General features: G+C 49.0%; 1 protein-coding gene across 2 annotated transcripts; it reads right to left on the bottom strand.

Moving 5' to 3' along the window:
• Nucleotides 1–2,752: 2,752 nt before the first annotated feature.
• Nucleotides 2,753–13,558, bottom strand: opn9 (opsin 9). 2 transcript variants are annotated; one of them, XM_069182394.1, is made up of 9 exons: nt 13,469–13,558; nt 10,609–10,726; nt 8,496–8,646; nt 7,150–7,289; nt 6,257–6,395; nt 5,923–6,037; nt 5,681–5,761; nt 4,302–4,746; nt 2,753–3,466 (listed from the first exon to the last, which is right to left on the bottom strand). In XM_069182394.1, the coding sequence occupies exons 2-9, from the start codon at nt 10,721–10,723 to the stop codon at nt 3,189–3,191; spliced, it is 1,464 nt and encodes a 487-aa protein (XP_069038495.1). In that variant the 5' UTR covers nt 10,724–10,726; nt 13,469–13,558; the 3' UTR covers nt 2,753–3,188. The 2 variants fall into 2 exon arrangements, with proteins under 2 accessions (XP_069038495.1, XP_069038496.1); XM_069182395.1 differs by having other exon boundaries at nt 3,281–3,426.
• Between the last annotated feature and the right edge of the window lie 1,461 nt (nt 13,559–15,019).

The following is a 15,019-nucleotide window of genomic DNA, read 5'->3' as shown; positions in this document are numbered from 1 at the left end:
AATCTCTGGGTATCCGAGAGTCCGAGTTGGGTTGGGGAAGAGCAGGGCACAGACAGATTAACTTTTAAGGACAGTACTGGGAGAACAGTACTCGTCTTTGGGCTCTTCTGGTTTATAGATTAATTTTTTTTGGAATCCCAAGCGTTTGTTGTCACTATAAGAAGAGGGGTCCTAAGACATTTTTTTTTTAAAGTCTAGCCAAAAAAAAGTCACTAGAAACATTCATACAGTCAAAGAAATGTTCTGTACCGACTAGGGAAAAGAACTGAATCTATTTGGTCTTTAGTCCTGGCCGAGTGGAGGCGTTGTGTACGTGAAGCAAAGTGATGGTACAGTGGTCAGCGTTGCTAACTTGCAGCCCTGGGTTCGAATCCAGAATTGGGGTGCTGTCTGTGTAGAGTTTGCATGTTCTCCCCATTTTCCTGTAGGTTTCCACAGGGAGCTCGGGTTTCCTCCCAGAGGCCAAAGACATAGTGGTCGGTTAATTGGCTTCTGGTAAAAATTGACCCCAGTGTGAGTCTGTGTCTGTGGACTGGCGTCCTCATCAAGCAGGGTGTACCCCGCCTGGCACCCGTTAGGCTCTGGGTCCCCCCCAGTCTCTGGACTGGTTGAATTAAAGGATGGATGAATTACATCATACCCAGTTGAAAGACAAATGACAGTTTAGGATCTTTCTGTTCATTGTGAATATTCTTGTCCATCAGTCAGCTAGCATAGCCAGCATGGAAGAAAACGGAGACTGAGATGCAGGCAGAAGGATACTGTAGACAAGTGCAAATGCTGAGAGAGGGGAAGAAAAATGCAGACTGTGCTCCCACTACCAGTGCCGACAAGCAGAGGCAGAGATGCACTTTTCTGCTGCACTGTGAGAAATACTCTGGGATCAGACAGACATGCTTCCCTAAAATGATTAATCTTATCCCAGAATTCCCACACCTGCCAGAATCAGAACGGTTTCCAGTCATACTGGGAGGGGGGGACTCAACAGAGTTGCATTACAGAGTGTGATCTCCTGTCCCAGCCTGAGGAACAGACAGTGAGCCTGTCTCTCAATATGATTACCACCCAGTAGCATTAACATCTGTGGTGATGAAATGCCTGGAGAAGCTGGTGTTGTCACACATCAACTCCTCCATCACAGAATCCCTGGACCCCTTGCAGTTCGCCTACCAGAACAACAGATCAGTGGATGATGTTGTCTCCCTGGCTCTTCATACAGCCTTGGAACACCTGGACACTAAGAACTCGTATGTGAGAATGCTGTTTGTGGACTACAGTTCAGCATTCAATTCCATCATACCCAGTCAACTGGTGACAAAGCTCAGGGGATTAGGTCTGTGCAACTCTGTCTGCAACTGGCTGCTGGACTTTCTTATCGAGAGACCACAGGTGGTGCGGATAGGCAATAAAACATCAACACCACTCACCCTGAGCACTGGAACCCCACAAGGCTGCTGTCTGAGTCCAAGGTTGTACTCCCTGTTCACTCACGACTGCACAGCAAGACACAGCAACAACCGCATCATTAAGTTTGCCGATGACACCACTATAATAGGACTGATCAGTGATGATGACGAGTCCACTTACAGGGATGAAGTCGTACAGCTGCTTAGGTGGTGTCATAGCAATAACCTGGACTTGAACATAAAGAAAACGAAGGAGCTAATAGTGGACTTTCGGAGACACAGGCCACACACTCACAGCCCACTCAGTATTGATGGAACGGAAGTGGAAACATTCACCAGCTTTAGGTTTTTGGGAATTCACATCTCTAAAGATCTAACCTGGACTGTGAACACTGACTCTATCATGAAGAAGGCTCAGCAGCGCCTTTATTTCTTGAGGTGCCTCAAGCGATGGGGGATGCCAATACATGTGTTGGTGAACTTCTACCGCTGCACCATCGAGAGCGTCCTCACCAACGGGATCACCGTGTGGTATGGCAACACCTCTTCACGAGAAAGAAAGGCACTGCAGAGAATGGTCAATATGGCCCAGAAGATCATCGGCTGCGGTCTCACCGAGATTAAACAGCTCTTTGAGGACTGCTGCCGTGGTAGAATTCTGGCCATCACAGAGGACAGTCACCACCCCGGGCATGAGCTCTTCACCCCACTGCCCTCAGGCAAGAGATATAAGAGCATACGGACACTTACCACTAGATTCTTCAATAGCTTCTATCCACAAGCAGTGAGATTGGCAAACACATTTAGCCATCCCCCTCGGACCACACCTACACCATCACCATCTACCTCTTAATGATTTCTTATTTATTGCACATCTCCAGTCATTGTTTACACGTCTGTATTGTTTACATTCAAACTGTCTACATGTTTACTTGTACATTGTCTACTGTTTGTTTGTATATTGTCTTGATGCACAGTTTGCACTTTGTTTGGTTTTTTACACTTGTTTTACAATCGAGAGACTTTCTGTAAGTAAGAATTCCATTGTACCAGTACCGGTTACATATGGCAATAAAGTTCAAGTTCAAGTTCAATAATAATAACAATACAGTGTGTGATCTCCTGTCCCAGCCTGAGGAACAGACAGTGAGCCTGTCTCAATAATAATAATAATACAGTGTGTGATCTCCTGTCCCAGCCTGAGGAACAGACAGCGAGCCTGTCTCTCAATATTAATAATACAGTGTGTGATCTCCTGTCCCAGCCTGAGGAACAGACAGTGAGCCAGTCTCAATAATAATAATAATAATAATAATAATAATAATAATACAGTGTGTGATCTCCTGTCCCAGCCTGAGGAACAGAGAGTGAGCCTGTCTCTTGAGAAACAGTGAACACAACTTTCAATAATATTCTATATGTTGTATGTTAATTTCCTATGATGTGTTTGCATTTAAAATATCTGTAGAGGTGTTATTGACTGTATATGCTTTGGCAACACCTGTAATATACCAGCCATGCCAACAAAGCTGTTTAAACGTGAGAAAATCTTTCGATTCCCTCTGATTCGACATGAGCTTTCAAATCCAGGATGTTTGTACCGGTATGGTGCATCATACAAATGACATCTCAGGAGCTCCCCTTACCTCGCTGCCCTGTTCTTTCCTCCTCTTTCTCTCAATCCCAGTGCCTCTTCCTCTCCTTCCCTACCTTCCTCTCCCTCCCTCTCTCCTTTTCTTCTGTTTCCTTCTTTAACCCCCAACCCCCTCCGCCTCCTGTCTCTCACACCCTGTTTTCCTCGTGGAACGTCAGCATGCTGTTAGCAGGAGACTGTCCTCTTCCTCCTCCTCCTCCTCCTCCTCCAGGCCTGCCTCTCTCCTCCTCTTCTCCTCTCTGCAGGTTCCGCTGGGTGTCCAGGCCTCCCATGTCCAGAGATGCCCCTCTCGCCAGGTCCGGCCAGCTCACTCCCTGCCTCTCCCTGTCTGCCACCCAGGACCCAGTGTCGGTGCTGCACCCCCAACTGCAGGTGGAGGACAGACTGAGGCTGCCGCGTCTTCCCCCTGTGAGAGAGTCAGAGGGGGCTCGCCATGGCTGCTCGCTAAATGTTACTGCTTCGTCAATGCCCATACAACTCCTTCAGTCAATTCGAGAGTGGGGTAAGAAACACACCAGGAGCAGAGAGACTCCAGAAGAACGACAGGTTCCGTGCCTAACAGCCTGGCCTTAGTGGTCTGACTAAACTTGCCAGCAGCCTCATCACCCTGCAGATCACCACTGGCAGCCCCCTGGAGTTCAGCAGGTGTGAGCCTGGTCAGTACCTGGATGGGAGACCTCCTGGGAAAAACTAAGGCTGCTGCTGGAAGAGTTAGTTAGTGGGACCAGTAGGGGGCGCTCACCCTGTGGTCCATGTGGATCCTAATGCCCCAGTATAGTGATGGGGACACTAGACTGCTCTGTCCTTTGGATGGGACGTAAAACCGAGGTCCTGACTTTCTGTAGTCATTAAAAATCCCAGGGCGTATCTCGAAAAGAGTAGGGGTGTTGCCCTGGTGTCCTGTACAAATTTCCCCCTGACCTTTACCAATTACGGCCTCCTAATAATCCCCATCTCTGAACTGGCTTCATCACTCTGCTCTCCTCCCCACTGAGAGCTGGTGTGTGGGAACAGTACTGGAGCATCATCCAGGTGGGGCTGCACACTGGGGGTGGTGGAGGGGATCCCCATTACCTGTAAAGTGCTTTGAGTAGAGTGTCTAGAAAAGTCTATATAAGTGTAGGGAATTGTAATTACTTATTTTATTATTATTTATTTATTATTATGCTTAAGTCCAGTGTAAAGATAGAGAGAAACAGACTACATTCACAATTCATTCTGGTTGTGTCAACTCTCCTCACCTCCAGCTCTCTCTGATCCGCTCTCCTCCCTTCCCTCTCTCCCTCGGCTCCTGATCCTTCTCTTCCTCCTCCTCCTTCCCCCCAGGAGCAGATCAGACACGTCGGCCCTGAATTCCTTGCTCATCGCCTGGTAGATGAAGGGATTGATCACGCAGTGGGACTTGGCGAGGAGCGCCGGGATCACAGACACCTCTGGAGGCAGTGAGCTCAGGCCTGCATCTGATCCATAGCTCGGACTGGTTCTCCAGTGTGAATCCGATGTCCAGTTGCCATACTCGGTTCCCCAGCTCCAGGACTCTGCCTGTTCTGTGGAGTTTGAGAAGCCACCTGCTCCTCTTCCTTCTCCCTCACTCCTTCCTTTGATTCCTCCAAGAGCAGAGTAAAGGGACACAATGACGTAGGGAGTCCAGGCCAGGAGGAAGGTGGAGCAAATGACTGCAGCGATCTGGAAGAGAAGACAGAAAAGGAAGGGAAAGGGATACAGGTACCAACATTCTGGTTGCCGAGGTCTTCTGTGTCCAAACAGACCCACAGAACTGAGACATCTGTCCCATTACAGATTCAGCGTGTCCACAGGGACTAGAAGAGTCTAGAGCCCTGTGACTGGGCTGTGTCAGTGTGTACACAGGGGCTAGGAGAGTCTAGAGCCCTGTGACTGGGCTGTGTCAGTGTCCACAGGAACCAGAAGAGTCTAGAGCCATGTGACTGGGCTGCGTCAGTGTGTCCACAGGGACTAGAAGAGTCTAGAGCCCCGTGACTGGGCTGTGTCAGTGTGTCCACAGGAACCAGAAGAGTCTAGAGCCCTGTGACTGGGCTGCGTCAGTGTCCACAGGGACCAGAAGAGTCTAGAGCCCTGTGACTGGGTTGCGTCAGTGTGTCCACAGGGACTAGAAGAGTCTAGAGCCCCGTGACTGGGCTGTGTCAGTGTCCACAGGAACCAGAAGAGTCTAGAGCCCTGTGACTGGGCTGCGTCAGTGAGTCCACAGGGACTAGAAGAGTCTAGAGCCCCGTGACTGGGCTGTGTCAGTGTCCACAGGAACCAGAAGAGACTAGAGCCCTGTGACTGGGCTGCGTCAGTGTCCACAGGAACCAGAAGAGTCTAGAGCCCTGTGACTGGGCTATGTCAGTGTGTCCACAGGGACTAGAAGAGTCTAGAGCCCTGTGACTGGGCTGTGTCAGTGTCCACAGGAACCAGAAGAGACTAGAGCCCTGTGACTGGGCTGCGTCAGTGTGTCCACAGGGACTAGAAGAGTCTAGAGCCCCGTGACTGGGCTGTGTCAGTGTGTCCACAGGGACTAGAAGAGTCTAGAGCCCTGTGACTGGGCTGTATCACTGTGCCTAGACAAGAAGAGTCTAGAGCTCTCACCCTGCGTTCATACCTTAGTCAGTCTCATCTCCTTACTGAAATGAGTGACGGCAGAAGAGGGAATCGCTGCCAACGAGCGCCCAGAGCGGCGCACCTGGAGAGAAAACAGATAAGAAAACACGGCATTGCTTCCCGAGTCTCATCCCAGCCCCACTCTCTGGCCCCCGCGCTTGTGTCTAGAGCAGAGGTGTGCTTCTATACGAGACGCTCCGTCCATCAGGCTGCGCCCCTGTTATCTCTCTCTCTCTCTCTCACCTGTATCAGGATGGCAAGGTATGACCCTGCGATGGTGAGGGTGGATAGCCCGAAACACAGCGTCATGATCAGACACACGTACAGCCTGTCAGTGCGGGAGAAACGCATCCTCCACCTGGGAGAGACGAGAGAGGAGGGCAGAGGCTGCGCCACAGTCAAAGAGACAGCCAAGCATGGAAAGACAGGGAGCAAAAGGCGCGCGCGCACACACACACACAGAGATAGACAGGCACACAGAGTACTGGAAGGGAGAGGTGGATACAGAAATAGAAAAAACGGATTCACAGATGAGGAGGCAGACAGGCACACTCAGAGGAAAGGAGACAGGCAGTACCAGTCTATAGTACAGCTGGTTCCAAATGGCTCTGGTCCATAACTGCCAAACCCGAACACTGGCAGCAAGGCCCAGGTGACAGTGTAGAGCCACACACCCACAATCAACAGCCCGATGTGCCTGCGCTCTACCCACTGGCCTGAGAGAGAGACGGGACAGTCAGGCAGAGACCCGACAGTGCCACATCGTCCACCGCAGGCAGACAGGAGGCCGGCGGGCACTCGGGAGGGTTATTGTGTCCGTCGGTAGCGACAAGTGCACAGTCGGTGAGACAGTCGAACAGCCATTGACACACAGCCAATCGGTCAAGGTGTTGTGAGGTCAGTCAGTGAGGTCAGGATGGTACAGTATGTGGGGCGGCCAGTCAGCGGGATTAGTGTGCCAGTGAGGTTATAGGATCAACGTGTCACCGAGGTCAGTAAGTGAAGCCAGTGAGGTCAGTGTGTCAGTGAAGTCAGTCAGTCAGTGAGGTCGGTGTCACAATGAGGTCAGTCAGTGAGGTCAGTGTGATAATGTCGTCAGTCAGTCAGTGAGGTCAGTGTGTCAGTGAGGTCAGTCAGTGAGGTCAGTGTGATAATGTCATCAGTCAGTCAGTGAGGTCGGTGTGACAATGAGGTCAGTCAGTCAGTGAGGTCCGTGTGTCAGTGAGGTCAGTCAGTGAGGTCAGTGTGTCAGTGAGGTCAGTCAGTGAGGTCAGTGTGATAATGTCGTCAGTCAGTCAGTGAGGTCGGTGTCACAATGAGGTCAGTCAGTGAGGTTAGTGTGCCAGCAGGATGAATGTATCAGTGAGGCCAGTCAGTGAAACCAGTGAGATCAGTGTGTCAGTGAGGTCAATCAGCTCATTCAAACAGTGAGCCCAGTGCGGTGGTGCAATCAGTCAGGGAGGTTAGTACCGTAGCGGATGCTGCAGATCTTGAGGCAGCGGTCCAGACTGATGAGCGCGGTGGTGATGAGGCTGCCGATCCCAAACACAAAGCCCTGCACCCCATACCACACGCACCCGGCATGACCCCACATCCAGCTATGGGCCAGGCTGAGGAGAGCAAGGAGAAGGAATGCCCAGTGAGGCAAAGCTACTGTTCTTCCAGAGGAACTGCATATCATTGGAATCCCTCTCTTAAGAAACAAGACAGGAGCACTTCAGGGTTGACTTAAAAAAACAGCATGCTGTATGTGACAGTGCACTGACACACTGACCTCACACACACTGGTGTCTGCACACTGACACACCATCTACACATTCAAGGATAATATTCAGACAATCAAAAAACTACACACGTTTGCATGATTTCTGCTTGCACAGATGCTGTTGTGGGTCTGAAGGTTGATTTTTATATCTAAGGTTTATACACCCCTGGGTCGAACACAGGTGGTCAAGTGTTACTGGGATGATGGTGTGTGTAAGTCAGTCAGCCAGGAGCAATGACCCCTGGGATATGAAACCCTGATATGGTTCCTCTTCTCAGTCTTAAATGCAGTCCTCTTTAATTTCCTATTGAGTCCCACAGCCTGTGTTTCCCTGCTCGGGGTTTTCAGGACATACATTGGGCTGAGCCTACTGAAACCTTTTCAGAATTTCAAATATTTGCATTGTATCTCCTGACAATGATCAAAGACCGAAGGTATTCAGTTCCATTATCAGTGTTTAAAGCCAGGGAGTATTCTGCCCCACTTTTCCCAGACTAGAGCAGCGAGGGCGTTTTGCTCTGTGTAATGTTGTGACTTGATTGACGTCGCTTGAAAACCGATTGCGTCTTTCTTATTCCTTCCCCCTAATTGATCGTACACTGTGTCTGTTTGCTATAGCTGAGGTCACTTCCTTTTTGTTCTGTGTCGGGTTCGGTTTGAAGGCTCATTAAAGGGCCTCTGGTCTCAGATCCGCTCAGCTGGCTTTTTTGTGGCTCTCCTGTGTCTGCTAGAAAGCAGGCTGGAAGTGGACCAGCTCAGGAGATGGGATGCGCTGATCTCTACAGATCCTGGAAGATTTGGGTGAGGGGTTTCAGACCATATGTGCTGTAGTTTCCAGCCACTGCTACAGTGCTGTAGTGTCCAGTCAGTCAGTCAGTGTCACTGTGCTTTAGTGTCCATCTGATATGAGACATTTTCCAGTCGGTTAGTGTTAATGTGTAGTGATATGGTAATACAGACAGCTCTGCATATGATAAAGGATAAACTAAGTTATTCTTCATGCACAGGATTTCGTTATTAATAATCTTTGAAATAAGAAGAAATCACTAGCCTGGAAGAGATGAGAAAGGGCGCCCCCAACAGGGAATATCCAAAGTCACAGACAGCCAGGTTCATGGCCATGAGTTCCTGTGGCCTGAGGTGGCTGCGCTTCCGACTGAACACAGTCAACACCACTCCGTTACCTGCCACTGACAGCACACCTGAGAGAGATTAACACACTGTCACTGCCACTGACAGCACACCTGAGAGAGATTAACACACTGTCACTGCCACACACACAACTGAGAGAGATTAACACACTGTCACTGCCACACACACACCTGAGAGAGATTAACACACTGTCACTGCCACTGACAGCACACCTGAGAGACATTAACACACTGTCACTGCCACACACACACACACATGAGAGAGATTAACACACTGTCACTGCCACACACACACCTGAGAGAGATTAACACACTGTCACTGCCACATACACACACGCCCGAGACAGATCATGTGGTGGCAGTGAATGCCTTGTGTGTTTGTATTTACTGATTCAGTACAGCCCTTTATTTCAGTTTGCCTTTGGCACAGAAACATCCCTCTGCATGCATTTTACTGTGCATTACCACATGTCGATAAGAACTTGGGACTGATCTAATAATAATCATTATTCATATCTGTGCTCCCCACCTCGGGCTGTGCATTGACGTGTGGAGTCCGGAAGACTGTCTTTTTTAATTAACCCATATGTTGACTAGAATGATCCACCAGCTTTTTGAACAGCTCTTTTTTGCATCTTAACTAAGTCATAGTACTTTTTGTATAGGTCTGAATTCCGTATAGTTTATGGCGTATTGTACTGGGACTGTAGCCCCTATTGTAAAGAGACTGTTCTACTGTAAAAGAAGTATCTCCTATTACTGCAGGCCCATACTGTCAAAAGGTTGTTTCACTGTACTTCTATAGTAATTCAAGTATTCTATGGCAGTGTGTTCCACTGCCACCACTGTCAGCTTCAGAATGGGGACTATACACCTTTCCTGCTGTATGAGATCTTCAACTATTAAAATAATTCAATACTAATTAAGAATACAGGTCCTTACGTAGAAAGTATGTCAAGGACAGTACATACAGGATTTGCCAATAACCGGACGCCATACTGCCACTGCCTCTTCTGCTGCTAATTCTAGTAATTCTGATGCTATTTCTACTAATACTGTAACAGCTAATACATCTCCTGCTATTACTATTGATACTAGTATTACTAATTATTGCAGTTCTAGTATTAGTACAGTATTAGTATTAGTACAATTAGAAATGATGGTTGGCCGTCGGTTCTGACGATGATGGTCGTACGTTGTGCAGCTCGTCTGTTTGGAAGACGAGCTGCACGAAGACACCCGTGCGGGAGAGCTTTTTGAAGGGGGAAAGCCATTGCCCTGGGCCAGTCCCACTCTCTCGACCTCAGGAGCCTGGGGCCAGCGGTACGAGTAGTCGTCCCGACTGGAGACTCCCCTTGGTCTCAGTGGATGGCCATGACGCCTTTCTGTGCCTTGTCATGCCCTTCGCTTTCCACAGAGCGTTGCAACAGTACAGTGTCCCCGTCTTAGGTATTAGGACCCACACAGACTGCAGGGTGAGCGCCCCCTACTGGCCCCAGCTCTTCCAGCAGCAGCCTTAGTTTACTTCCCATCCAGGTACTCACACCTGCTGAGCTGCAGGGTGATATGGCTTCTGGCTACAACTAGAATTACAGCTATTGTTATTATTAAGTGGAGCGGTGGCTCTGTGGCTAAGGATCTGCGCCTCTGGCTGGAAGGTTGCTGGTTCAAATGAGCCCCTGAGCAAGGCCCTTAACCCCAACTGCTCCAGTACTGTATTGTATTGTATTGTACTGCTCCTGTACAATGGCTGACCCTGCTCTCTGACCCCCAGCTTCTCTCTTCCTGTCTGTGTGTCTCATGGAGAGCAAGCTGGGGTATGTGAAAAGACAAATTCCTCATGCAAGAAATTGTAAAGGGTTAATAAAGTGATGATATTATTATTATTACTGCTGCAACCAGTCCTAGTGCTTCTGTTAGTGCTACTAGTGCCACTACTCATAAAGGTCTTGTAGTCTAATCTAGTGCAACTACTGCTGCTCCTTAAAGACAGTCATGCTGAAGGACACTCACCAGTCAGGGAGAGGTAGACAGCAATGCCGACATCGGCGCTGGGGGACAGGCGGGAGAGGAAGGGGTGAGGAAGAGTGAGCGCCCCCTCTGTCGAGCTGTTTCCGTCGCGCGGCATCGCCTGGAACAGAGCGGGAGAGAGTGAGACACGGCCCAGCCCCACCAACCCCCCCCGCCTGACATCCGACGACCTGCTTCTCCAGCCACAGATGGGATTATGAACCGGACTGGGATCCAGGTCGCGGATATGAGTTAGAAAGAGCCGTGGACCCAGTACAGACCCCTGTGGGTCCTCTTCAGTCCTACATGTGGTTCATTTACTGTACAATTTATACGGTTACCACTGTGCCCCGCTATGCCTCCATGTTCAATCTTTATCTTGGTAGTTGATTTGGAGGTTCATTGCTGACATACGTCTACCAACATTCTGTTTCTGTCTCCTAGTGCTTTGACAACGCTTTGCTCTGATGATCAAGTCGAAGGCCAGAGTCTGGCGCAGACGACACAAACACAAACCCTCCTACCCTCATCCTTACAGGCAAACGCGCTGTGCTTGTGTATTACCTTGCAAACCCTCACCACAAATGCGCAACGTGTACGGCACATCAGCAGAAGTGCCAGCGGTGTCTCACAGTACAATTTCTCTCAAGACTACGGGATCCTTTTCAATGTGCACAATAATACATATTATATATATATAATTATTATATTAAAATATATATTTTTTCTGTATTCAGATAAAAAAAATACATGTACAAAAATACTTGTGCAAATGCGGAAACTATTTTTCCCCAAACTCTTCGAATCCCCCCTCCTTCCAAGTCCCTAATCCTAGCAAATCTTTTTTTCTAAATTTGAGTGCCTTTCCTGGAACAAAAACAACCCACGAGCCCCCTCCTGCTCCACCCTCTGCCTCTGAATCTATTAAGTCAAATGATCCTTCTGCAAAATACATCACGGAAAACAAAACAAGCTCAGAAAAATAAGCCTACGGACGGACAGATGATCTGAGAAACAATCCCATGATAAATTAGTGGTCTTTTTTCATTGCCTTTGCTGCAAACAGACTGCCAATGTTTCTGTTGCTCGTTCAGACTCGTCAGACCTGGGTTTTGTAAGAAGTACGTCACTGCATCAAGGGAACAGGGGCAGGCTTGAAGAGAGAAGGCCACACTCCTAGTGCTTCCCTGGGGTCTAAAAGATTTGGTGCTCCGCTTCAGAGGGGAGTCTTTTTGTCTTCATTGGCAGAGATTTCAGGAAACAGCGAGGTGTCGGCACGAACCCCTCTGTTCATCAACTCATCACCGTCCTCAACCTGGACTCATTCATTCATCCTTCAACTGGTAGACAGTTGGAGAGTTGGCTTAGGTGTTCACTCCTTCATCCAAGTTCCTACTGTCCCAGGAGTCTGTGTGTCTGTTATCCCAGGAGTCTCTGCCTCTGCTGCCCCAGGGATCTGTGACTCTGCTGTCCCACGAGTTTCTACCTCTGCTGTCCCATTACTCTGTGACTCTACTGTCCTACAAGTCCTTACCTCTGCTGTCCCAGGACACTGTGATTCTGTTGTTCCAGAAGTCTGTGACTCTGACTCACCAAGAAATGAAATGTCCTTGAACCTCAGCTAGAGATCCATTAACCAGAATGGTCTGAGACAAACAGAGAAGACAATCCAAAGGGCGAAATCCAAGAGACGAGATCGAAAAGGGAAGTTTAGTCCAAAAACCAGGAAATCTAACAAGACAAAAACGCACACTAGAAAACTCTAAAGGAGGCTTCTCAATAGGGAGCAAGGCTTGGTGCGTGAGGGAACTTTAAATAGTGAAGGGAGAGGGACGTGGTTGGATAATTGGTCCAGAAGTGAGAATCCGTGGAATCTGGTGCCTGTGAGGATTGACAGGCTCAGTCAGGAATGAGATCGTGAAACGGTGGGTTTGGGAATAGAAGGGCGAGTGCAGGGCGCGATAAAAATGTCTAGGTGTGACAAAATATCACCACAAGGGGCTAGGAAAAACTCAGGAGACCATGTTTAAGTCAACTATAAACTGCCTAAACTATCATCCTCAGAACCTCATGGTGCTTGGAGTGACGAGCTGCTCCCGCAGAGTGGAGTATTTGAACCAGACACAGAGTCGGCAGTGCACTAGCCGGGGATCCGAAAGATCGTTAAACAAAACAGGACATTCTGAAAGGCTGGCGAGTTTCCTCTGAATATCGAGCGATGCATAAATGGGTACGATTCCGGGATGGAAAACCCTGAAGAATCAATTCCTTACGAGAGAGGAAGATGAAGAAACAGAACCATTTACGTCTGCCCAGACACTCATAGAGAGATGGACGTGAGAGCGTGAGTGGACTGGCTGAGAGGTAACAGAGAGGGACAGAGGGAAGAATGGAGATAGATTCCTGTCCCAGCCTGAGGAACAGACAGTGAGCCTGTCTCTCAATAATAATAATACAGTGTGTGATCTCCTGTCCCAGCCTGAGGAACAGACAGTGAGCCTGTCTCAATAGTAATAATACAGTGTGTGATCTCCTGTCCCAGCCTGAGGAACAGACAGTGAGCCTGTCTCTCAATAATAATAATACAGTGTGTGATCTCCTGTCCCAGCGTGAGGAACAGTGAGCCTGTCTCCCAGTAGTGTTCTATATGTTGTATGTAAACATCTTATGATGCCTTTCTATTGTAAAAGTCTGTAGATGTTGTGTCAATTGTATATACTTTGGCAACACTGTAATAAAGTCATGCCAATAAAGCTGTTTGAATTGAATTGGATTGATGGAGGGAAGAATGGATGGAGTAGAGAGATACAGCAGATAGATGCGTGGAGGGCTGGACTGATAGAAGAGGTAAGCTGCCACTGACCTTGGCGTCTGTGTCTTCCTCCGGTGGTCCGTCTGCTCTCCTGACTCGCCGGAGCACGGAGCAGTACTTCACAGGGAAAAGTCTGGTAGCTCTCTGAGCAAGAGGGAGAGGGGGGGAGTGATCACACAGGAGCATTTTATCTTTGATGTTCCTGCTCTGTCGCACTCAGCACCTCTCTCTCTCTCCATACAGTTTACACGTATTAACAGAACGTAACGGGGGCAGTTCAAACAGCCCCTAAGTGCATTGGCCCTGTGCGACAGTACATTAGCACTGCATCGATGAAGATGAGAGCGGTGGGCGATTGCAATACTGTTCTGCCCTTCGCTCTCAAAGCCCGCAATGGGAAAACAATAGAAAATCTTGCTGGAGATTACAGCTGGATTTAAAAAAAAAAGTGTAATCTGCAGAAATGTAGACATCTGTAAAACCACCCAAACGCATGTCTTAATTTTAATCCAAGCGGGAATCAAGCAAGTCCTGTTATTATAGCATCAGTCATTATAAAACTGCCTTGTGTATCCTTTGTTCAGACGGAGGGACAGAGGAATATATAGACAGACGGGCAGGAAAGCAAACAGAAAGGCAGACAGGCAGATGAAGATGAACTTGTCCTCACTTTAAATTGCTTTACTTTCGAAAAAGAGACAACCGCCATTTCACCCTGCAGCTCACCACTGGTAGCCCCACTGGAGCTCAGCTGGTGTGAGCCTGGCCAGTACCTGGATGGGAGACTCCCGGGAAAGCTGAGGCTGCTGCTGGAAGAGGTGTTAGTGGGGCCAGTAGGGGGCGCTCACCCTGCAGTCTGTGTGGGTCCTGATGCCCAGTATAGTGACGGGGACACCGTACTGTTGCAACGCTCTGTGGAAAGCGAAGGGCATGACAAGGCACAGAAAGGCGTCATGGCCATCCACTGCGACCAAGGGGAGTCTCCAGTCGGGACGACTACTCGTACCGCTGGCCCCAGGCTCCTGAGGTCGAGAGAGTGGGACTGGCCCAGGGCAACGGCTTTCCCCCTTCAAAAAGCTCTCCCGCACGGGTGTCTTCATGCAGCTCGTCTTCCAAACAGACGAGCTGCACAACGTACGACCGTCATCGGCGGACACGACGGCCAACTTTTGAAAAGAAACGTTGGCACTCGAGCTAGAGGAGCCCCAGACAGGGTCGGGTCTGGCTGCCGTTTTGTAAGACCTGTCAAAAACCCGTTTTACAGCGAGGAGCAATGCAGTGGCAACACGCCTGGTGTCTTTGACATCTCTACCAAGTCAGGTGACACCTTGAAGCAGTCTGAGGAATCGGTAGCAAGTTTGCACTCAGCTTCGGAATATACACAGAGGATTTAAGAAACAGGTGAGACTAGATCTGTTTCGGACATGTCCAGCACTGGTTTGAGTGGGACTGGAAACACCGCCACCTTCTGCAACACCACATTTCAACTAGTGCGCCATAGATTTTCAGAAATGTTACATATAAGAAAACATATTGTGACAGTAGCTGCGCTCTGAGGGTCTTCACACAAAAGCACAGAAACCAAGACCCGAACATCTCAGA

The sequence above is a fragment of the Lepisosteus oculatus genome, chromosome 23 (assembly GCF_040954835.1).
Source record: "Lepisosteus oculatus isolate fLepOcu1 chromosome 23, fLepOcu1.hap2, whole genome shotgun sequence".
Taxonomy (NCBI): Eukaryota; Metazoa; Chordata; class Actinopteri; order Semionotiformes; family Lepisosteidae; genus Lepisosteus; species Lepisosteus oculatus.
Note: the sequence above shows the minus strand (reverse complement) of the source record. Positions and strands in the feature narration are given on the sequence as shown.